We start from the raw sequence: 22,756 nt of genomic DNA, 5'->3' as shown, positions 1-22,756 counted from the left end.
GCTAATGTTTTGACAATAGTGACTATTACGCTGCTTACAAATGCCAATAATGAATCTGAATAGAGTGCAGGACGTCCCAGTCAGTGCTTCCTCTTCCTCTGGCATGCAACCCACAAATAAGAATCTGATTCTGACTTTTGCAGGAGCTGCAGTGGAATATGAAGCTCTAGTAACTGATCTGTCCATGTTTCTTATCCAGAAAGATATAAACAGACGTTCCTGCTGCGTGCTTGTAGCTGGAAGAGGCTCCAAAAGAAACACAGACTCTGATCCTGACTACACCTTGACTCTTACATATCGATTGGCCTGTAATATTGGTGGATCATATTGGATAATAACGACTTGGTTTCATCAGTATCAACAAAATAAGTTACCGGACAAATAACTAGTTACCTTGCAAGTTTAGTAACCTCAGGCTCTTGCAGATGGTGTTGCATGAGGATGATTGGGCTATAAATACCTGCAAGGTGTGTGATAGGATTCATAGATGGAGAAGAGGCGGTTCACTGCCGTGAATGTCTTGCTCAATATGTGGAAAATGGGTCTCAATGAATGACTGGCAAAAAGGACTGATTGTATTTGGGTGTGCCAAAGGCCACAATGTGAAGGAAGTAGCTGAATTTGCTGAATGTGACTGATTGGAATGACGAACAGTTTTCACACATCTGGACTGGCTGCAAAATCCCCAGATCTGAATCCTCTTGAAAATATGTAGGGCTACCTGGAACAATGAGTAAGATGCCAGGGAAGGTATCCATGAAATCTGGCCAAACTGCACAATTCTTTGATGCAAGAGAGGCTGGACATCCAGAAACAGGTATGTAGGTATATTAGGTATGTTACAGTAGCAGGTGACTAATGTCTTGTCTGGTGAGCTTAAATTGCTAATAGTCATGTATTTTTAATCTTTTTCTACTGGTGTTACAGTCAAAGCTGAACCTGAACATGTCCCAATGTGAGAGTAGCTCTTGATTGTTGCTGAGCTGCTTTCTTGCGCAGTTTTTCATATTTTCTGGCTCCGGGTTTTCTCCTCTTTCTATCCGCGCCAGCTATTAGAGAACTCCACATCACTGATCAGTGAACCCTCTACAATATAACCTGGTGGAATGTGTTTATTTAGCCATTCAGACATGGAATAAAAATGTAACGCATCATAATTTTTAAATACCAGCATAATAGGTTATACCTTATTGCTGTTATACCACTAAAATCCTAGTCTCAAAGCTTTCCAGGTGCCTACACTGGACGTGCATCAAATCATAACGTAAACAAACTATGGACCAATCAGCTAGTAGGTTGAGATATCAACTACAAGTGAGTCTGGACTCTTACCTCTCTGTACAAGCTAGGATGCATTCTGGTGCACTTTTGTATGTCACCCTAGATAAGAGCATCTGCTAAATGCCATAAATGTAAATGTGAAGTAAAAAAAATGCTTTTTTTTAAGATTAGGTCATTTTAGCTACAATTTGTTGAGCTACAAAACATTTTTGTCACACATGTAACTCCAATCTGAATGAGCTTACAGCAGTTAACAGTGAAAATGCTGGTTTTGCTAACTGACTCCTCCAGCACTCTCTAAACTGTCTCATCTTGGTTAACACCCTTATAAAATCAAATGGACACCTGCTTGTTTATCTATTTTTGACAGGCTTAACCATGTTTTGATGAAAGGCAGCTGGATTAATCACAGTACTTTTGTTAGGTGGAATTAGTGTGATGTGATGCAAGGCAACACATCAACAAAAGAAACAGGGTGTCCATCTAAAACAGGGGCGTCAAACTCAACCACTAAAAGGTCCATGTTAAAAATGTCAGCTAATCCACGGGCCGGCTGTGTTTTAATTTCATTTTTACTTAACATTTTACCATGACCGGAACAGCTATTGCTTATTTAAAATATGCCAAGACTGCAACAGCAAAACATGCATTGAATACTTACTGAAAAATAACTAAATAAAAGTGAATTGTTTCCTGCCTTCCGCCCAGCAACTGATTTGCCTGAAACTATATCAACAAGTTTACACAGTGAAAGAGAGAGATACAGAAGCATAGCAGGCAAGTGACAATACAATGGCTAGTGACGATTATCCCTAAAAACGTAGCGTGGGAGCTCGGAAAGATGCCACGCAGCTCGCGTGCTCCTGTAGGGGAGTTAATTCATCTGTCACACAGCAGCTCCAGAGACAAGCAGGCCAGTCTCTACACTGGCCTGTGCTCTTTTGCCCAGGTCCAGAGCGAGGCCTGAGCCAGTGAAAAAGTATAGGGGGGTGGTCGTTATGGCAACAAGATGAGCAATTACCCAGGAAGCTGTGGGATGGCTTGTCCTCCACAACTTTGATTCGCCGAGCTCCCACTGGAATGACAGCTGCCTCGATGTAACCTGCAGGGAGAGAGAGAGAGAGAGAGAGATGGGATTTCATATTGTTATAATGATGCATGTCCTTGTCAGCATGGCCACTTTATTAGAAACCCCTCTCTTGCAGCTCCACCTTGCTGCTGCACAGTTAGAGACTGTGGCCCATCTGTTGATCCACAGTTTGTGTTAGCCATGCTCTAGTCCTTCACTGGTGGTCGGTTTCTGACCTCAGAGCTCCTGTCGGTTGGTTGTTTTGAGTGGTGGTCCATTCTGAACCTGGCAGTGACACTGACATGTGTAAAAACCCTGACAAAACTGCTGTGCTGAGAACAGACATTATGCAAATAATATCTGGACAACAGTGACTTTGTGGTCAGAAACTGGCCAGTAAAGAATGGGGTAGTGGGAAGATTTAGAACTCTTCATAACAGTTCTTAATGATGGAGGTACAATATTAAAGTGGCCGGTTAGTGGAAGTACAAGATAGGTGTTTCTAATAAAGTGGCCAGTGAGTGGAAGTACAAGATAGGTGTTTCTAATAAAGTGGCCAGTGAGTGGAAGTACAAGGTAGGTGTTTCTAATAAAGTGGCAAGTTAGTGGAAGTACAAGGTAGGTGTTTCTAATAAAGTGGCAAGTTAGTGGAAGTACAAGGTAGGTGTTTCTAATAAAGTGGCCAGTGAGTGGAAGTACTAGGTAGGTGTTTCTAATAAAGTGGCCAGTGAGTGGAAGTACAAGGTAGGTGTTTCTATTAAATTGGCCAGTAAGTGAATGTACAAGGTAGGTGTTTCTAATAAAATGGCCGGTTGGAGAAGGCACGGGGTAGGTGTTTCTAATAAAGTGGCTAGTTAGTGGAAGTATAAGGTAGGGGTTTATAATGTGACAGGTATTTTTAAATATGATCCAAAATCCAATCAGAGCAAACCATCTCAGTGGACTGCATCTATGCTAACAAGCAACTCTATTGCTCTACATTATTGCTTGGTAATGACCTTCTCTGGCCCTACTGACCTACTGAAGCAATCCAAGTACATCAGTCATCACCTGGAAGCAGAGGGAAATGAAATGTCCAATTCATGCTAAATCTAGAGTTAGGCCAGCTTGGCTTCAGAGGTACTTGGCATTAGAGTGCCTTAAACTAAAACTGCATATCTTTGTCAGTTCAGGACCTAAGTGAGAGCATGGTGAGATGGTAAACTCTGATTGAAACCAGAAAAATTCACACACACACAAACCCTTCTTCATTCTATGGCATTGTGCCACACTGTGTTTGGGCAGTAATGATAAAACAAAGCTGTTCATTTGTTTATAATATCCCCCGCTGACTGTGGCTGCTTTACTTAATAGAAATTAGTTCAAGCTCAACGTTTAGAAACACATCCAAGAAATGTGGGGGGGTGGGGTGGGGGGTCGGGGGTTGGGGGAGGGGGGTGAAAGTGAGACATAAAATGAGAAAAAGAGTAGGCAAGAGAAAAAGAGAGAAAAAAAATCAGTCAATAAAGAATACCGAAGCTAAATGAATTGAGGAAGGGAGGGAGAGAATGAAAGAGAGAGAGAGAGAGAATAAAGGAGAGAGAGGGGGGGGGGTAGAGAAAAAGAGAGGGTGGTAGTAAGAGAAAGAGAGAGAGAGAGAGAGAGAGAGAGAGAGAGAATTAGAGAAAAAGAGGGAGTACAGGTAAAAGATGGAGTTAGAGAAAAGGAGAAGGTGGAAGTGAGAGAAAGAGAGAGAGAGAAGTAGAGAAAAAGAGAAGTATGCAAGAGAAAGAGTGAAAAAAGAGAGTGAGACGTCAATAAAGCAAAGAGAGAGAGAGAGTTAGAGAAAAGAAGGTGAAAGAAAGAAAAACAGTAAAAGAAAAAGGGAGTATGCAAGAGAAAGAGAAAAAACTGAGTGAGACGTCAATAAAGCAGAGAGAGAGAGAGAGAGAGAGAGAGAGAGAGAGAGAGAGAGAGAGAGTTAGAGAAAAACAGGACAGAAGTGAGAGAGAAAAACAAAAAAGAGAGAAGGGGAATATGCATGAGAAAGAGAGAGAGAAAAAACTGAGTGAGACATGTCAATAAAGCAGAGAAAGGGGGGGAGAGAGAGAGAGAGAGAGAGAGAGAGAGAGAGAGAGAGAGAGAGAGAAAGAGGGAGTTAGAGAAAAACAGGACAGAAGTGAGAGAGAAAAACAAAAAAGAGAGAAGGGGAGTATGCATGAGAAAGAGAGAGAGAAAAGTGAGATGCATCAATAAAGCATGCTGAATTTAACTGAAGCGAGAGAGAGGGGGAGGAAAGAGGCAGATACAGAGAAAGAGGAAAAGGAGGACAGTGAGAGATAAAGAGAGAGTAAAGCAGAGTCAATGAAAACGAGAGGACGGCTGGTTCCACTGGATTGTGTGTAATTGCAGTGCGGAATGATCACTTTCAAACAGCTGAATGGGGTTATTCCCATCTGACCTTTCTGCTGAAAGGGAAAGCGCAGCCAGTAAATATGTGGACAGCGCTTCATCACTTATCTGTGGGGTCAGTGTAGAGGGCAGCAGACACTGGTCAGGATTAAAGTGACCCTGTAGGATAAAGATGGACTGATAGAACCAGAATGGCAACATGAAGGTAAATGAGGCCTAGCTGTCTTATCAGGTTCAGTGGTATCTGAAGGGAGGGAAGGAGAAGTATAGGCCACGGTTCTGGAAGTGCTGGGCAATGAGATTCTTTTGTCTGTTGGTTGTTTTGGTTTGTGGGAGGTGCATGTCCAATTTACTGATTATAATAAAGCAATCACCATAATAAACCACTTTATTAGAAAACCCTACTTTGTAGCTCTGCTTGCTGGTCTACAGTTACAGAGCTGTACAGTGTGACAATATTGTTACATGTGGTATGAGAAATGAATCATCTGTAAATCTAGCCCTCGGACGTCTCCTCAGAACCCGAGGCACCCAAGCCTATGCCAACTGTCTGTGTTATCTTTAACCATCCTTCATATAATAAAATATTTCTTCTCCCATGCTGAACTTTTGAGGGCAAACACGTACATTTGTGAGATCCTGCTGGTGTGGGTTTTCTCTTTTACCATGATGCACAAAAATGCTACTTGAGTGCTAATACTGCCCCCTTGTGAGGAATCTGACTATGAATTATTTTGAAAATTAATTGCCTGCTGCTTCTGTCTAAAATGACACTTTGACAAAATGTTGCTCTTATTGGGATCAATACTTCTTATAAATAGTACCTTTAGATAAAGCACTTATAAAGTAGGTGGCGCTCAAAAAGTGGCCACTAAGTGGAAAAAAATGGTAGGTGTTTCCAATAAAGTGGCCAGTGAGTTAAAGTACCAGGTAGGAGTTTCTAATAAAGTGGACACCTAGTGGAAGTACAAGGTAGGTGTTTTTAATAAAGTGGCCATTGAGTGAAAGTACAACGCAGGTGTTTCTAATAAAGTGGCCACTAAGCGGAAGTACAAGGTAAGGGTTTCGAATAAAGTGGCCAGTGAGTGGAGGTACAAGATGGATGTTTCCAATAAATTGGCCAGTGAATGAAGTAGAAGCTGTGTGTTTCTAATAAAGTGGCCAGGGAGTGGAAGTTTCTCATGGCGTTTCTCATGAACTCTAATAAAGTTCTAATTAACTAAACGGGGGGGTGTGTGTTTCCCAGGCTCCTTTGTTTCTCATTACTGCTTTAGCCCAGTGTGAACTCACCAGCCCCACCACAATCCTCCAGTGTTAATCACAAGCATGCTGCCACTGTCACCTCCAAACACATTTCCTCTGAAAAGAACCCATTACCAAGAAAGCTGCTGTTCCAGAGATCTTCAACAGGCCCTCAGCACCCATTTAGCAAAGAATACCCTCCCCGAACACAAACACACCACACACACATCTCACAAGCACCATCACCGTCCCCACGGCTAATGGCTGAAGAGAAACACCTGAGAATGCAAACTTTCTGATCTGACTCTCAGAAGCAGTTTGAACTGACTTGGTTTCACATTCTTTGCTCCAATCAACAAACCATCTGCAGGGTTTACTGTTGGTCTCTTGTCTAAGTGGAAATCCACTGATTTTTCACAATGTCTGTGTAATTCAACTGTTGAAACATAAACAGAGTCATTCAAAGGCCCAACCCCATTTCTTATTTTTACCCCTACCCCTTGTTTCTGGCCCAATCCCTTTTCACCCCTCGCCCCTACCACTTAGCCCTCAGCCCTCTGTTTTGCATGTTCACATTTAGGGTTAGGGTGTCCCTATTCTTGTTGAGGTAGAGGCGTAGGGTGAAGTGTTAGGGCTACATGGACCTCCAAACAAAGGGTTTTCAGAGACTCACTCCAAACGGAGTGTTATGAGTTTTAAAAAAAACAAAAACAAAAAAAAACAAACAAAAAAAACATTTTCTTCATAACAAGCACAAAAAAGGCTAATAAATCGTCTGGCGGTATTGACGCCTGAAGCCCCGTAATGTAACTGCTGCACCATTTAAGGCGGAATGGGAAAATTCAAACAAGAAGCTGGTGAATAGCTGACTTCAGCTTCGTATCCCCAGAGAATTAGGAGTGGGTGATAATAAATAATTCTATTATACCCCCTCTTTGAAGGCATGTGATGTCCTAAATCTAACTAAAGCCCAGCAGTGAGGAGCTGAACTTTTCCGAAGACGGGCTGGGTCACGTACATAGCAGTGCTAGTAGCTGTTAATGAAGCTATGTTTGTTTTTTTGTTTAGTTTTTTTTATTTGAGGGTCCCATTATGTAGGGCCAGATTTTAACCACTACCCCTTGTAACTCAGTTCCAAGGGGTTAGGGTGACACTCGAAAACGAGGGCTAGGGGTAAAAAGAAGGAGTGGGATTGGGCCTTTGAGTGTTACCTTGCCCCTTGGAACTGAGTTAAAAGGGTTAGTGGTTCATTTTTTTCCCTATGAAATAGAACAACCCTCAAATAATAAAGAACATTTACTTCATTATCAGGCTATTAGTGCTGCTCTGTAGGCGACCCTGCCAGTCTGCAGTGACAGCAGAGGTGGGGTAAAGTTCAGCTCCTCACTGCTGGGCTTTAGTTATATTTAGGACATCATTTGCCTTCAAAGAGGGGGGATTCCACAACACCCCTAATTCTTCAGTGCCAAGAAGCTGAAGTCGGCTATTCGCCAGCCTCTTGTTTGAATTTTCCCGTTCGACGTGAAATGAAGCAGCAGTTACATTCTGGCATTTCAGGTATCAGAACTGCTGGACTATTTAAGGTGGAACAGGGTATTTAGCTAGTTAGCAACCAAGACATCAGCATAGTATTAGTGATTTTTTATATTTGTTATGAAGAAAATGCTCATAATACAGTGAAACGTCATTAAACTAAGACAACTGTAATTTTTTAACAGAGAAACTCACATTTTTTTGGTTTCTTTGGGCTCTTGTGCAGCTGGTTTTTCTTTTTTTCCCTCATAACACTGTTTGGAGCGTGTCTCTGAAAAACTTCGGTTTGGAGGGCCATGTAGCCCTAACACTCAACAAAAATCAGGACACCCTACCCCTAGACCTGAGCATGCAAAACAGAAGGCTAAGGGCTAAGTGTTAGGGGCGATGGGTGAAATAGGATTGGGCCAAAATGGCTTGGTGTGAAATGGTTCACTCTAACAGACTCAGATTGTACTTTACAGTGGTGGTGATAGGAACCAGGGGGCGCTATTTTCTATCCAAACGCCAGCACCTATGCAAGTTTTTATATATCTTGTTGATGATGGTAAAAAAGTGGAAAATTAGAAAAAGTACGTTTTCTCTGGGGACTATTTTGCCTTACAACACTCTGCATGTACCTCTCTGCTATGAAAAGCTTTAAAAAGTGAGCTTTAGGCCAAAAGCATTTCTCAAAAGTATCGTAACACAGTGTTTCAGGCATCAGGCAGCATAGTCATTACCATTTACTGTAAAAAATGCTCTGTGGGGGAGCTTTTAGGGTGTAACTGTGCACATCAAACACCACCATTTGGATGACTTTGTTTACATTGTAAACCATTTCATTATGCAGAAATGTCAGCACAAGCTTAATTTTTGAAAATTAAATAAGATGGAACAAAAAATTAGGGCTCTGTATCAGTGGTCCCAAGCTGAATCACAGTGCAAGGGGTAAAAAATCTTCGCCTCTTCCCTCAGTTATGCTGGGATGTGTAAATTACAGGAGCAGTTTGACAAAAAAATCTAATTTACCCTTCAAATATAGTCAGCCAGCTCAAGTTTGTTGCTTTTTTATTTTTGCACTAGAGCTACGATGCTCCAAAAACCTGTAGCAGCAGAATCTTCACATTTGAATTTTGTCCATGTTTATACAGCCCATGTACAAAAGTATAGTGTTGGGAACCACATAAACAAGTTTATTAAAGATTACCGAACAACACTACATGACTTCATGCAATTGTGTGATGATGTAGACATGCAGTAAGCATGATGCCAATTAATGGTATATAATCTAATTACACATTTGAGGTCAGGTTTCCCATCAAACCAGCATGCTGAAATCATGGCATGCATACATCATCATGCAGGCTGATCTGAGATCAGGGCCTAGACATGCTCAGGGCCTTGTGTGTGTGTGTGTGTTGTACTTGTTAGAAGTGAAAAAGCAGAAAAAACTCTCCAGGAGAAAGAGAAGCTATGAGAATGTTTCATGCTGCGTCTGAGTTTATCAGACTGTGGTTCAATGGGACCCCTGACTACAGCTCCGCTCCCCTGGAGAAACCAGCCAAGATGGGTTTCTGTAGCAATAGGTCAGCATGACTGGGTTACACACACAAAGGATACACACACACACACACACGTTCATGCACAAGCATGCATCTTACATGAGAAACACTCGGGAACTGCCCTGGATTTTGACATCACACATGTAGAGACCTTCTTACAATGGCTAGGGCGGACTGGAGAACAGAGAACCAGACATGGTCAGTGGTGACAGAGAACAGATGGGCAAGTGATCTACTCCTTTACTTATATGCTAGTTTTAAAGGATTTTCAATATAGTTTATGTTTGCAGTTCTCATTCTCATTTTATTAACCCCTCAAATGGCCAGAGCTCACCAGCAGGTCCAAAGTTTTATTACACACTTCTATGACCTAAGAATAGCTCAATTACTTAGCACTGAACTACCTGTAGTTACTGAATAATAAGCCTTAATATGTAATTAGCCTGGGATTTTTTGGGGATTTTTAAGGTTAAACTTGCCGTTTTTGTTGCGCTTTTAAGACTGATATAGAGCGCTGAATGAACATCCTTCACTTATTTAATTTCCAGTCAAAACAGACAGTAATTACACGTTTTTTATTTCAGGATACATTTCTAAGGTAGATTAGATAACATAATCCACTTTGCATAAGGAAGAAGAAAAACCAGGAGTTTCTGAAACTGGAATTCAAAAAATTAATTGAAAGCTACAGAGAAAGAGGGGCTCCTAATAACCACCTGGTAGACACCAAAACTGCCCCCATCAGATAAACCGCACTTAAAGCTTTCATCTCTGAGAGAGAGGAGAACATCAAGCTGCTTCAGATCTGAAAACATCCACAGGTGTCTCTGTCCATCCTTCTACTGTGAGAAGATGACTCAGCGCTATGGGTCTAAAAGGATGTGTAGCTGACCAAGAAGAACCTCACTGAGAAAAGGAGACATCAAACAAAGAAGGTGGACAATGGACTGACCACCCCAGAGCCCAGACCTCAACATCACTGAATGGGTTTGATTACTTGAGAAAATGATCAACCAACTTTTAAGACTGAACTTTGGAGGTGTGTCTGCAGATTCTTTGAAAAAGTGAAAGTGAGTCTCTTGAAAAGAAGGGAAGCTGTAATAAAGGTAAAGAGTGACACAAGAAATACTGAAAAATGTATATTTAGTTGTTGATGCTGTTGAGTAAATTTTTTATTTAATTAAAAAGTCATTTTAATTTAATATTTTTCTCTGATGCTAAAAATAAATAACTTATACGTAATGATTGTAACACGGAGCGAGGAGGTGGATGCATATGCAGAGATAAGCGACGTTTATTATGGGCAAATCCAGGGTCATCGTCTAAGCCAACACGGATAGATTCGGGTACAGACATGATGAGAAACATGCTAAACAACCAAACAGTTCAGACAACAATTCAAACACCAATACAAACAAAGACCAGCAAACACAAGGGGCAAACACAGGGCTTAAATACACAGGGTAAACGAGGGACAGGCGGGAAACAGGGGGAGACAATCAGGGGTGGAGTCATGAAACAAGGGGGCTGGACCAAAACAAACGCACATGACCTAAACCAAAACATGAACACATGGACAGGACTGGGAGGGGCCAATCGTGACAATGATTGTTTTGACTCCACATCACTTCAATGGGAATGGGCGGAGCTTCACCTCTGTAAGTTGACGGGTGCTAATATGTAAATTAGTTTATAGCCGTGAAATCACAACCACAATAAATTCAATAAATTCTCAGCTTTGTTTTAATAAGGAAAAGGCTACATGAGTTTTATAAAGTTACAAGTGGGTGAGTGCATGTGTGGTACAGCGGAATAGGCCTAAACGCTTGAGCCCCTCAATTAACGGGTCTTTGGTACACTGTGGGAGCATTTTGCTGGCATGGTTTGGATCCACTTGTTCCCTAAGAAGGAAGGGTCACTGCAAATCATTACAAAGTTATCCTGACTGACTGATCACCTTTGTTCTTTAATGAATGAGATTTCTTTTCTGATGGGAGTGGTCTCTTCCAGAAGGCCAATGACCCTACCCTCAGGGCACAAGGGGCCACTACATAGTGTGATGAATATTGATGTAAATCTTATGCTATGGCCTTAGCAGTCATCAGATCTCAAACCAGCTAAACCCATTTGGGAGACATTTGACCAACATGGTGGACAGTGCTCTGCACCAGCATCATCAAAACACCCACTGAGGGAATATCTTTTGGAAGAATGGTGCTGTAATGTGTGTATACTCACTAGTGTGTATGTGGTGTTTCACTTCATGAATGGGTTAAATCCAGATGTGAAATTTCCCTGTTGTGGGACTAATAAGGGTGACTTAATTTAATTAATTTCATTTATTAATATCAGACTTGAATTAAAGCACTTACAGTTTGAATAACTGTCAAATGGCAGGATTAAAGTCAACAAATGTCACTTAAATGGATGAAATGTTTCCACTGTTCTAGCCTATACAGCTAAATAGTGCATGATTTATGGTTTTGGATGTGGCCCAAATGACTATTTCTTAGGTGCATTTTGCATCGTTGGGGTGCAGAATTCAGTATTTAAATTCCTATGTAGTGCACTATGTAGGGAGCAGGGAGCCATTTGAGATGCAGCCCCAGTACAAGAAGAGCAGTGCTGTAGGACTGGTGCTAAATGAGATTTGCAGTGGTAATTTGGTGACCAAAAAGTACTGATAAAGTGAACGTTCTTGAATTAAACAGTGCTGTGTTATCATCTGTTTATTGTTATACAACGAAAAGTTTAAATAAAATGAAATGACCTCAATATGCAGCGATGGGTGGCAGAATGCTCTCCTCTTTCAGCGGTCCATGGTTGCTTGGCAAGAATACCATACTCTAAAGGAGCTACATTTATTGCAGGAATACCTGTTCATGTCCATTATTACTAACAATGACAAATCATTTTCTGAAAACTTGTGTATTTGATCATATTTTATGTTGACTGCCGTTTTATAAAAGCGATAAGCCACTTGACGCCCTGCTTTACGCAAGCCCTCTCAAGGCTTTGCTTGCTAGTTTTTCCTTTAGTATGTACAAAAAAAAAAAAAACGAACCTTGTCTTAGACTCGCCCGTGCTGACACAAACAAGCTGACCAAACAATGCCACTCATGTTTTTTGTATCACTTTCTACAGAATGAAAACCTCTCATTACTCCTGAAGATGATTCACAATCCTCACACACAGACCAAGACGATCACACTCACAACAGAGACTAACAGCTGGAGCTGCTCAGCACTTCTGGCTGGTCCAGTGAGCTTGGACAGACAGAGAGCTCATTAAGGCGAGGGGAGAAAAACGTTGCTCAGGTGGCACAAGCAGCCTGTGTTTTGGTGCATGCCACAACGGTCACGGCTCTGGCACAAGCTTTGCTGCTAAAACAGCAGTGATATTTTTTGAGTGGAGCCGGGTTGTGGCCGTGTGGGATTCAGTCAGATTCAGTCTAGTAGTGCAGAGTTAGTATGATTTATCGGCTTTAAGGTTCAACGTCTCCCTCGTGCACACATATCTAGATATTTTTGAAAAAAAGGTTTTTCTCTGTGTTTTGGCCTCAAAAAAAAAAACAGCATTTTCGTTCATGAAACGTAGCATTACAGCATTCAGTTCTTGGGGCATCACCTCAGATCAAATTTTGAAAAATATCTTATCGAGTGTGTTTACATGCTCTTAATAACTGGATGTCAGTAATCCAATCAACACGTTAACATGCACTTATCAGATCATGGGGAAAATCCAAGCCTATATGAGTCAGACAGTAATCAGATAACTGCTTTGCAACCAGCCAATAAGCTCACAGAAGAAAACATAACAAACATAATGCGAAACTCAAAGTTTATGCTGATGCTTTTTTTTATACATCGCACCATTTTACCTAAAATATGAACATACATCATCTCGAAGACGAAGAATATTTAAATCCTTTATTTCCTGTTTGGTTTTAGCGTCGCTTCAAGTGTTTTGCTGCCATCTCATGGCAACACTGCTCATTTCTGTTGCTGCTGTTTGTTCTTGTGCATGTGCAGACTGAGAAATCCGAAAGAAATCAGAGTAAGAGTACACATGCACTGGAAAATCTGATTACTGAGCTAAAAGATCGAAGTACGGTGTTTAGATGACCGTTTGAATAATCAGATAACTGCAGAAATCAGATTATTGAGTGTATGTAAACAAACTCATTGATTTTTTGACTTGATGAGCTAGAAAACTCAAAAAGCTTCGATGTCTGATGAGGACAACGTAAACAACCCCATATCAAGTGGTAGGCTTTTGTTCTGCTTTTTAAGCTTTTATTTGGTGGCAGATATAGGACTTTTAGTTTGAAATTTAAAATGGTAGAGATCTGATGGCCTGCAGGTCAACGTCTACTGTATTAGAGTGCCACGATTGGCCCCTCCCACTCCTCCATGTGCTTCTGTTTACATGTCCATGTGCTTCTTTGTTTGGTTTCCTCCCAGTCCTGCCGCTTTGTTTTCCGACTCCGCCCCTGATTGTTCCCACCTGTGTTTTCCCCATGTGTCCTGTTATTCCTTTGTTAGCCCTCTTGTATTTAAGCCCTGTTTTTTTGTTTATATGTATTGTTTGTGTTGTATGGTGTTTGATTTTCCAGCCCCCGTTGTTTGTTCATCCAGTTCATTTTCGTCATGTCTGTCCATCCTTATCTCCGTTTTGGCTCCCTGAACCTGGACTGTTTTCACCATGACCCTGGATTTGCCCTGAATAAATCTTGCTTTTCTCAGCACACGCGTCCGCCTTATCACTCCCCACCATTACATAGTAACACATTGTCGTCACATTCTTAGAAAATCTCTGCGGCAGCATTTTGCGCAGTGCACATGCTCACTGATTCTTCCTAAAGTCATGACATCAATTATAATGGGATATTATCACCTCCTTCTGAGTTGGCATGATCATGCAAATGTTACTGAGCTGTACTTGCAGTCTCATGTGGTTGGAGATTTTCAAAAAAGCTGTGTAGATTCTTTTTTTACTTTTTATTTCCTTCCAATTTTCAGATACATGTGGACGAGGCCCAAGTACAGTCTGAAGGCATGTGCTGTAGTTTGAAGTGGTGAAGCTCTAATTCCCTTTTACAGTGTCCCCACTGTATTACAGGCTGATTGCACTATAGGCTTAATTGTATGCCTGGAAGAATGAAACGAGAACAAAGTTTCTTCTTTGTTTTGCCTTAAAGGGACAGAGTTTTACAACCAAATCTCTGTCTGGACCATCTGTAGAGCTCAGCCGATTACTAAAGTCAGAAACTCCAATGAAATGAAGAGCAGAAAACGTGTTGACTTATAACAGAAGCTATTGGGTAGTGGCTGAATTCAGTCTGTAATAATGTTGCTGATGCAAGACATACATTTTTTTAAATTCTAGTGACGGACAACGATGTCAGATTCATATGAGCAGAATATTAAAAATGCGTCAACATAGGGTCGATGCTCAGACTGGACCAGTGCTAGATGATGAATATATTTCATTTAGGTCAGGAGTTTCCAACTCAAGGCTCACAAAACCAAACACAAAAGCTTTTGCAGCCCAAAAGAAGATTATCCAATAAGAGATGTTTAACATGGACTTGCACTGGAAAAAAAACCATCTAGCTATTAGTCATGTGTTTGTCCGACCAATCGCTGAGCTCTGCCACGATATTTAGGACGTTTTATTATTTTGCAAATTTTTATGATAGCCGCCCTGTGATAGACTGGTGACCTGTCCGGGGTGTATCCTGACTTTCGCCCAATGACCGCTGGGATAGGCTCCAGCATCCCCCCGCGACCCTGAGGGAGAAGTGGCTTTGAAAATATGTGTGTTTGTGGGTGTGTGTGTGTGTGTGTGTGTGTGTGTTTTATGATAGCACTATTTTCATATTTTAAATTGTTGGTTTGGTTAAATGTCAACATGATGAAGTTTTGTAGTTAGCAAAAATATTACAAAATGACTGCCCCTAAAAAGTGTTTAAAAACACTGCTTTACATAATGCTGTGTTAAAATTTTGTATTTTATTCATTTTACTGCATTTATAACCCTCTATCAAACAAATCCTATGTTTTCTTTTATATGGGAAGATCAATTTGTACATTATATAAATGTACATACATCAGCATCAGCACTGGTATCGACAGATTTGTGCATGAAAAATACTGGACATCAGCATTGACCCAGAACTCCAATATCATGAATTCCTAATAAACATGTCTATATTTGTAAATTAAGCAGTAAATCTGTAATTCATTATTTCACATATAGGCCTAATTTTCCATTTTTATATCCAGTGTTGTGGTTTGGGTGGAGTTTTTATATTAAAAGACAAACTATGAAAGTCAAGAGTGTAAGGCAGATTCTTTTTCTGTTAAGATACTATTAAAAGTTTTAAAAAGTTAAATAAACTTCCTTTTTATTTAAGTTGAAACACTTGAAGGTTAGTGGACCTTCAGTCATCAGTTCACACTTGCAACCCACCTCAGGCTCTATGTTACGTTGAACCTGAAATGAATAGTTAACAAACACATATTATAACATATATTACTGTTCTGTTAACTTAATATTCTGAACTTATTAAGCTCAACAAACTCCACTATGTTAACTGACTTTTTTTGGTTGCATCATTTTTACAGTGTTTTTACAGCAATGCATTTAAATCTTTAACGTGATTTTCTTTATTTTGTATTTTTTAGAGTTGTGAGACTTTAAAATGAGCTATCTTAAAAAATCAAAAGTAAAATGTTTGTAAGTCTTCAGTAAAGAAACATTAACAAGTCCAAACAAGTCCAAAATTTAAAATTGCACCATAGGCCACGACACAAACAGTCATATATTTCCAACATTTACTCCCGGAATCCAGCAACTGCCCACTTGCGTTTATAAGTGAGTATTTCTGTGTTAAATTATTGTTTGTGTTAATCAGCAGGATGTCTTATAGATGCATTTGATAGAGATTAGGTTGAAAACGCTGAAGTGTTCCCTTTAGTGTGGCTTTAAATGCCTGGCCATTCTGCAAAGTGACTGTGGTTCTAGGAACTTGGCAGACTGGGATTTATGTGACGTCAGAGATGCCTTTAAGCTTCTGGACACTTTTCTGACAAACGACTTCCTTTGATTGGCAGAAAGTGCACCATTCTGGCTTCTGTTCAAGCCTGTTTGATTGAAGGTCAAGAGAGGTCAACAGCTGCCAGAGAGAGGGAGAGATACTTTAACTGTCCGCAATCTTCAGAGGTGTGTAAACGCCCTTGAGCAGTGTGTGTGTGTGTTTGTGTATGCAGATATATTTCAATAACCATGTTATAGTGATACCACAACTACTACTACAACTAAACATAAATAAAAAAAAAACAGTTATTAATAAATGTTAAATAAATAATAAAACTGTACAATTGATTTACATATATGTAACTGCGCAAAATAACAGATAAGAATAGATATTTAATACTTTTGATCAACTTTTGATTTTTGAAAATTTATGCCAATACAATTTTTTTCCTGCAACATAATTTTTAAAAAATCTGATGGGGCAATATAAGACTAGAAAGTTTGTGGGATGATCAAAGACAGCTGTTTTGGAAATGTCCACAGGTGAACAGGAGAATAATTAACAGGTGGTGCAATTATGAAGCATGAAGCAAAGAAAAACAGAACAGTCTGACAGTTTAAGAAAAACATTTGTCAATGTACAGTTGTAAGGAATTTAAGGATTTCACCCTCTACAGACCATAATTTTATCAAAGATTCAGAGAATCTGGAGAAATCTGTGTAAATAAAGGAAGAGGCCGAAAACCAATAATGAAGGCCCGTGACCTTCGGCACTGCGTTAAAAACCAACATGAGGATGTGAGAAATAGAATTTTTGCTCTCCACAAAGATGGCCTAGGCTACAAGAAGATTGCTAACACCCTGAAACTGAGCTACAGCACGGTGGCCTAGGTCATACAGCGGTTTTCCAGGACAGTGGAAGTGCAGGTGTTCAGCTTCATATCCAGAGATTGGCTTCAAAAAATAGATGCATGAGTACTACCAGCATTGCTGCAGAGGTTGAAGAAGTGGGAGGTCAGCCTGTCAGTGCTCAGATCATGCACCGCACAATGCATCAACTTGGTCTGCATGACCGTTGCCCCAGAAGGAAGCCTCTTCTGAAGCTGACGCAGAAGAAAGCCCGGGAACGGTTTGCTGAAGACAAGCAGTCTAAGAATATGGATTCCTGGAACCATGTCCTGTGGTCTGAAGAGACCAAGATAAACTTCTTTGGCTCAGGTGGTGTCCAACATGTGTGGTGGCACCCTGGTCAGGAGTACCAAGACAACTGTCTCTTGCCTACAGTCAAGCATGGTGGTGGTAGCATCATGGTCTGGAGCTGCATGAGTGCTGTTGGCACTGAAGAGATGCAGTTCAGTGAGGGAAACATGAATTCCAACATGTACCGTGACATTCTGAAGTAGAACACGATCCCCTCCCTTTGGAAACTGCACTGCACGACACTTTCCCAACTCGATAACGACCCCAAACACACCTCCAAGACGACAACTTAATCATTATACACACACACACACACACACACACACACATATATACACTGCTCAAAAAAATAAATGAAACACTTAAACAACACAATATAACTCCAAGTAAATCAAACTTCTGTGAAATCAAACTGTCCACTTAGGAAGCAACACTGGTTGACAATCAGTTTCACAGCTGTTGTGCAGATGGAACAGACAACAGGTGGAAATTATTGGCAATCAGCAAGACACACTCAATAAAGGAGTGGTTCTGCAGGTGGGACATCAGACCACTTCTCAGTACCTTTCTGCTTTCTGGCTGATGTTTTGGTCACTTTTGAATGTTGGTGGTGCTTTCACACTCGTGGTAGCAGGAGACGGACTCTACAACCCACACAAGTGGCTCAGGTAGTGCAGCTCATCCAGGATGTCACATCAATGCGAGCTGTGGCAAGAAGATTTGCTGTGTCTGTCAGAGTAGTGTCCAGAGCCTGGAGGCGCTACCAGGAGACAGGCCAGTACACCAGGAGACGTGGAGGAGGCCGTAGGAGGGCAACAACCCAGCAGCAGGACCGCTACCTCCACCTTTGTGCAAGGAGGAACAGGAGGAGCACTGCCAGAGCCCTGCAAAATGACCTCCAACAGGCCACAAATGTGCATGTGTCTGCACAAACGGTTAGAAACCGACTCCATGAGGATGGTATGAGGGCCTGACGTCCACAGATGGGGGTTGTGCTCACAGCCCAACACCGTGCAGGACGCTTGGCATTTGCCAGAGAACACCAGGATTGGCAGATTCCACACTGGCGCCCTGTGCTCTTCACAGACGAAAGCAGGTTCACACTGAGCGCATGTGACAGACGTGACAGAGTCTGGAGATGCCGTGGAGAGCGATCTGCTGCCTGCAACATCCTTCAGCATGACCGGTTTGGCAGTGGGTCAGTAATGGTGTGGGGTGGCATTTCTTTGGAGCGCCGCACAGCCCTCCATGTGCTCGCCAGAGATAGCCTGACTGCCATTAGGTACCGAGATGAGATCCTCAGACCCCTTGTGAGACCATATGCTGGTGCGGTTGGCCCTGGGTTCCTCCTAATGCAGGACAATGCTAGACCTCATGTGGCTGGAGTGTGTCAGCAGTTCCTGCAAGATGAAGGCATCGAAGCTATGGACTGTCCCGCTCGTTCCCCAGACCTGAATCCGATTAAGCACATCTGGGACATCATGTCTCGCTCCATCCACCAACGCCACGTTGCACCACAGACTGTCCAGGAGTTGGCGGATGCTTTAGTCCAGGTCTGGGAGGAGATCCCTCAGGAGACCATCCACCACCTCATCAGGAGCATGCCCAGGCGTTGTAGGGAGGTCATACAGGCATGTGGAGGCCACACACAATACTGAGCATCATTTTGACTTGTTTTAAGGACATCACATCAAAGCTGGATCAGTCTGTAGTGTGTTTTTCCACTTTAATTTTGTGTGTGACTCCAAATCCAGGCCTCCATTGGTTAATAAATTAGATTTCCATTGATGACTTTTGTGTGATTTTGTTGTCAGCACATTCAACTTTGTACAGAACAAAGTGTTCCTTGAGAATATTTCATTCATTCAGATCTAGGATGTGTTATTTGAGTGTTCCCTTTATTTTTTTGAGCAGTGTATATTTAATTACATGAAATATCTTGTCTTGGTGCCATTTACAATTGACTACAGGTCGAACAGAATTTGCAAACCTTAAAATTCCATAAGAATTGTGTTTTTTTCCAGAGACCTAAGCTGTTTTGTCTGTCTGAACTCTGACGGTGGTCTTTCAATGTTCTAAAATGTCTCTGCGGTATGGTGCACAGCTTTCTGCACAGATGTGATATCAGCCTGCCGCATTAAGAATGTTCAACCAGCTCAGCTCAACAGCCATGTTTACAGAATGATCTCTCTAAATCTCTCTAAAATACTGGAAGACATCAAAACTGACCAAAGTTACACACAATCATTTAATATCCGCCACACACATTAACTCAAACACACACATACAGACATCCGCAGAAGCAGTAAACAAGGATAAATGGTAGTTTGAAAAGTACATCAGGACTAAAGCCTTAATTTCAATTAAAGCTTAATATTCCTAATCTGTCAATGTAATTAACGTCTTATAATAATTGTCGTTAATATTCAATTACATGAATTCACCAGGCCCTCACTGCAAACAAGATGATAATTATAACTACAGCTGTAAGTAGAAAATATGTTCATTTTTTGCATATTCTGTCATAAGAAAAGATATTTCATTTTGAAATGAAATATTGAAATATTTCGTTTTGAAATATTACACATATTAAATACTACAATTTTAAAAACTATCAGAGTTATTATAAGCATTTCATAGCAAGTTACACTAAAATGTGATTTTACCCAATCTGCCAACCCTGATTTGGCTGTAAACAGCAGTGAGCGGAAGGGGACAGCAGGAGCAGTTCGTTTTGGTGAACAGAGAAGAGACGAAGGATTTTTAGCTGCTCAAGACCACTTTATACTGAAGCACGTGCTAAACTCAGCCATGTTATCATTAACTGCCAGGGCAATCCGAGTCATTTTCCTATAGCTCTACAGCTAGCTAGCAACCAGAAGACATAGGAAACTTATTTGAATTGAACAAAAGCTAAAACTGACATTGTTGTTTGGAACTGCAAGTCTCTTAAGCTGCGTCAGGTCACTAGAAGCTAGCAAAAGTGCCCGAATTTGTAAAAGTGGTGAACCTGTCCGTTATTTGAATAGCTTGGCTGTTTTTGAAGATTTCAGTTATCGAATGCATCGAATCGTATTGAATATTTCTTGCACCCCTAGATATAATCCATTCCCATCCCTTTAGTATTCACTCCATCTCTCTCTCTCTTTCTCTCTCTCCTCACTCACCCATCCCTCTGGTGTGGTTGAAGTCTCCCTTGATGATCTTGCAGGACTTTCCGTCTCCGTTACACACTCCACAGCGGTCCTCCTTGGCAGAGGAACCGATGATGCCATCGCAGCCGATTTTCTGAAGCAAAAGAGAATAAAGAACAAAAAGTGAGCAACAAAATCTATTTTGATCCAAAACATCAGCACAATAAAGTTCCCCTTTAGCATCCCTTACATTCTGTGGAGCTACTGCTCATTCCCAGTGCTGTTTTACAGAAAGAAACCCTATCCCTACATTCTTAAAAAACTTTAGCTCTTTAACTAGGTATTTATATTTAAAATTTTGGTATTTTATTTGGAGCGGTCCTTTGTAGATGACTAACAAACTTTTTTATTAGCAGTAGTGAAGCTTCTGATTACACAGAAGTAAATATTTTGTAGATGTTCTGTTGATACATTAAGTAGCTGCATTGTTAATATGTTACTTCCATTACCCAAAACCTAACCCTCACCCTGGCCCTAATCCTAACCCTCACCAATCCTAATCCTAATCTTAACCTCAACCCAAAACCTTATCTTAACCCTAACTTGAACCTCCACCCAAATCCTAATCCTAAACCCTTATTTTCAGCCAGAAAATCAACTAAGTATGTTATTTGACCAGGGGTGCCTAAACTTTTGCACACAACTGTATGTCCACAAGTGTGTAGGCACCGTCTCATCCAGTGTTCCTTCCGAAATGAAGGGTATTAATTGGGCATTAGTCCTCCTTTGCTGCAGTTACAGCCTTTATTCTTCAGGGAAGACTTTACGCTAGAATTTGAACATTGCTGTGAGGATTTGACTGTATTCAGATGTGGCCACACACTGATGCTGAATAATCAGTTCTGGATCACAAACACCACTCCAACCCCTTCAGCCCACGCCCCACTCTACTGGTTTTCTATGGAGACTACACAAGCCTGTGTCAGCAATGGGTGACCTTAAAGGAGCTGAGTTCACTCATTAGAAGGCCTGTCTGGATCGTTTGGGGCGTATAGCGTGTATTGATAGTTATCTCATAATTAGCTGCACTATAAGCACAGAAGTGTTGGTTCTAAATGAACATCACAGACATCTTTATTATGAAATTCCTTCCAGGCATTATACTGATGATTTCTGCTCTGTTACATCATTAGTGCAGCAGAGCTCCAACAAAGCCTCCACCAACACAGACAGACAGAGAGACACGCAGACAGACAGGCAGAACAGTCCTCCTGAACAGTTGTGTAACTCACTGAAACACATCCAGCAATTCCAAATCACATGAATCAGCGAGACAGAGACTGATAGAGGAGAGGGAGAGAAAGAGAGAGAGACAGACAGTTTGCTGGAGAAAACCAAATAAATGACGTGTGGGGTGCAGTCAGTCAGTGTGTTTACAGAGTAACACTCTGAGTGTGAACACACACACACACACACACACACACACGGAAGCCTTCATCAGACACTGACCCTCACTAACAAAGCAAGTGACCTCACAGGGGGATTCTCACAATTGCTAATGTGGCAAAGTTTAGAAAGAGAGAGAGAGAGAGAGAGAGAGAGAGAGAAAGAGAGAGTGTGTGTGTGTGTGTGTGTGTGTGTGTGTGTGTGTGTGTAAGAGAGGGAGGGAGAAAGAGAAGGGGGCAAAAAAAGAGAGGAAAGGAGGAAGAGAGGGAGCAAAAGAGAGAGAGTAAACAGGAGAGAGAGCGATAAAGTGAGAGAATGAGAGAAAACGAAATAGAGCAAGACAGAGAAAGAAAGAAAGAAAGAAAGAAGAAGGAGAGAGAGAGACAGAGAGATGGATAGAAGGACAGAGGGAGAGAGATGGAGAGAGAGGGGGGAGAGCAATAAAGAGGAGAGGGAAGGAGGAAGAGCAAGAAAGAAAAAATAGAGGAGGAAGAGGAAGAAGAAGAAGAAGAAGAAGAAGAAGAAGAAAGATAGAGGAAGAGGGAAAATGTAAAAAAAAACAGAGTGCAGAAGAGAAAAACAAAAACAGGAAAAATAAAGAGAGAGAGATAGAAGGGGGGAAAAGAGATGAAAAGAAAGGGAGAGGGGGAATAAAGTTTGAGAAAGAAAAAAAAACAAAGAGAGGGATAGAGAGAGAGATGGAGAGAGGGAGAGAGGGAGCATAACAGAGAGGAGAAAAGAGAGGTGGGACAGAGGAAGAGCAAGAAATAGAAAAAGAAGAGTGAGGAAGAATGAAAAAGAAAAAAACAAAGAGGGCAGGAGAAAGAAAGAAGAAGAAGAAGAAAAGAAGAGAGAGAGAGAGAGAGAGAGAGAGA

At 41.2% G+C, this 22,756-nt stretch overlaps 1 protein-coding gene across 1 annotated transcript in view; it reads right to left on the bottom strand.

Annotated features, from left to right (window-relative positions):
- adamts17 (ADAM metallopeptidase with thrombospondin type 1 motif, 17) overlaps nt 1-22,756 on the bottom strand; it is a 178,222-nt gene that overhangs the window by 49,045 nt on the left and 106,421 nt on the right. Inside the window, exons 15-16 of the mRNA XM_037545550.1 lie at nt 20,469-20,589; nt 2,303-2,383 (exon numbers count right to left, since the gene is read on the bottom strand). Coding sequence (XP_037401447.1) covers nt 2,303-2,383; nt 20,469-20,589 — 202 coding nt within the window. The remainder of the gene's footprint in view (nt 1-2,302; nt 2,384-20,468; nt 20,590-22,756) is intronic.

This window comes from Pygocentrus nattereri, chromosome 15, assembly GCF_015220715.1.
Source record: "Pygocentrus nattereri isolate fPygNat1 chromosome 15, fPygNat1.pri, whole genome shotgun sequence".
Lineage (NCBI taxonomy): Eukaryota > Metazoa > Chordata > Actinopteri > Characiformes > Serrasalmidae > Pygocentrus > Pygocentrus nattereri.
This window is presented reverse-complemented; position numbering and strand designations above follow the sequence as displayed.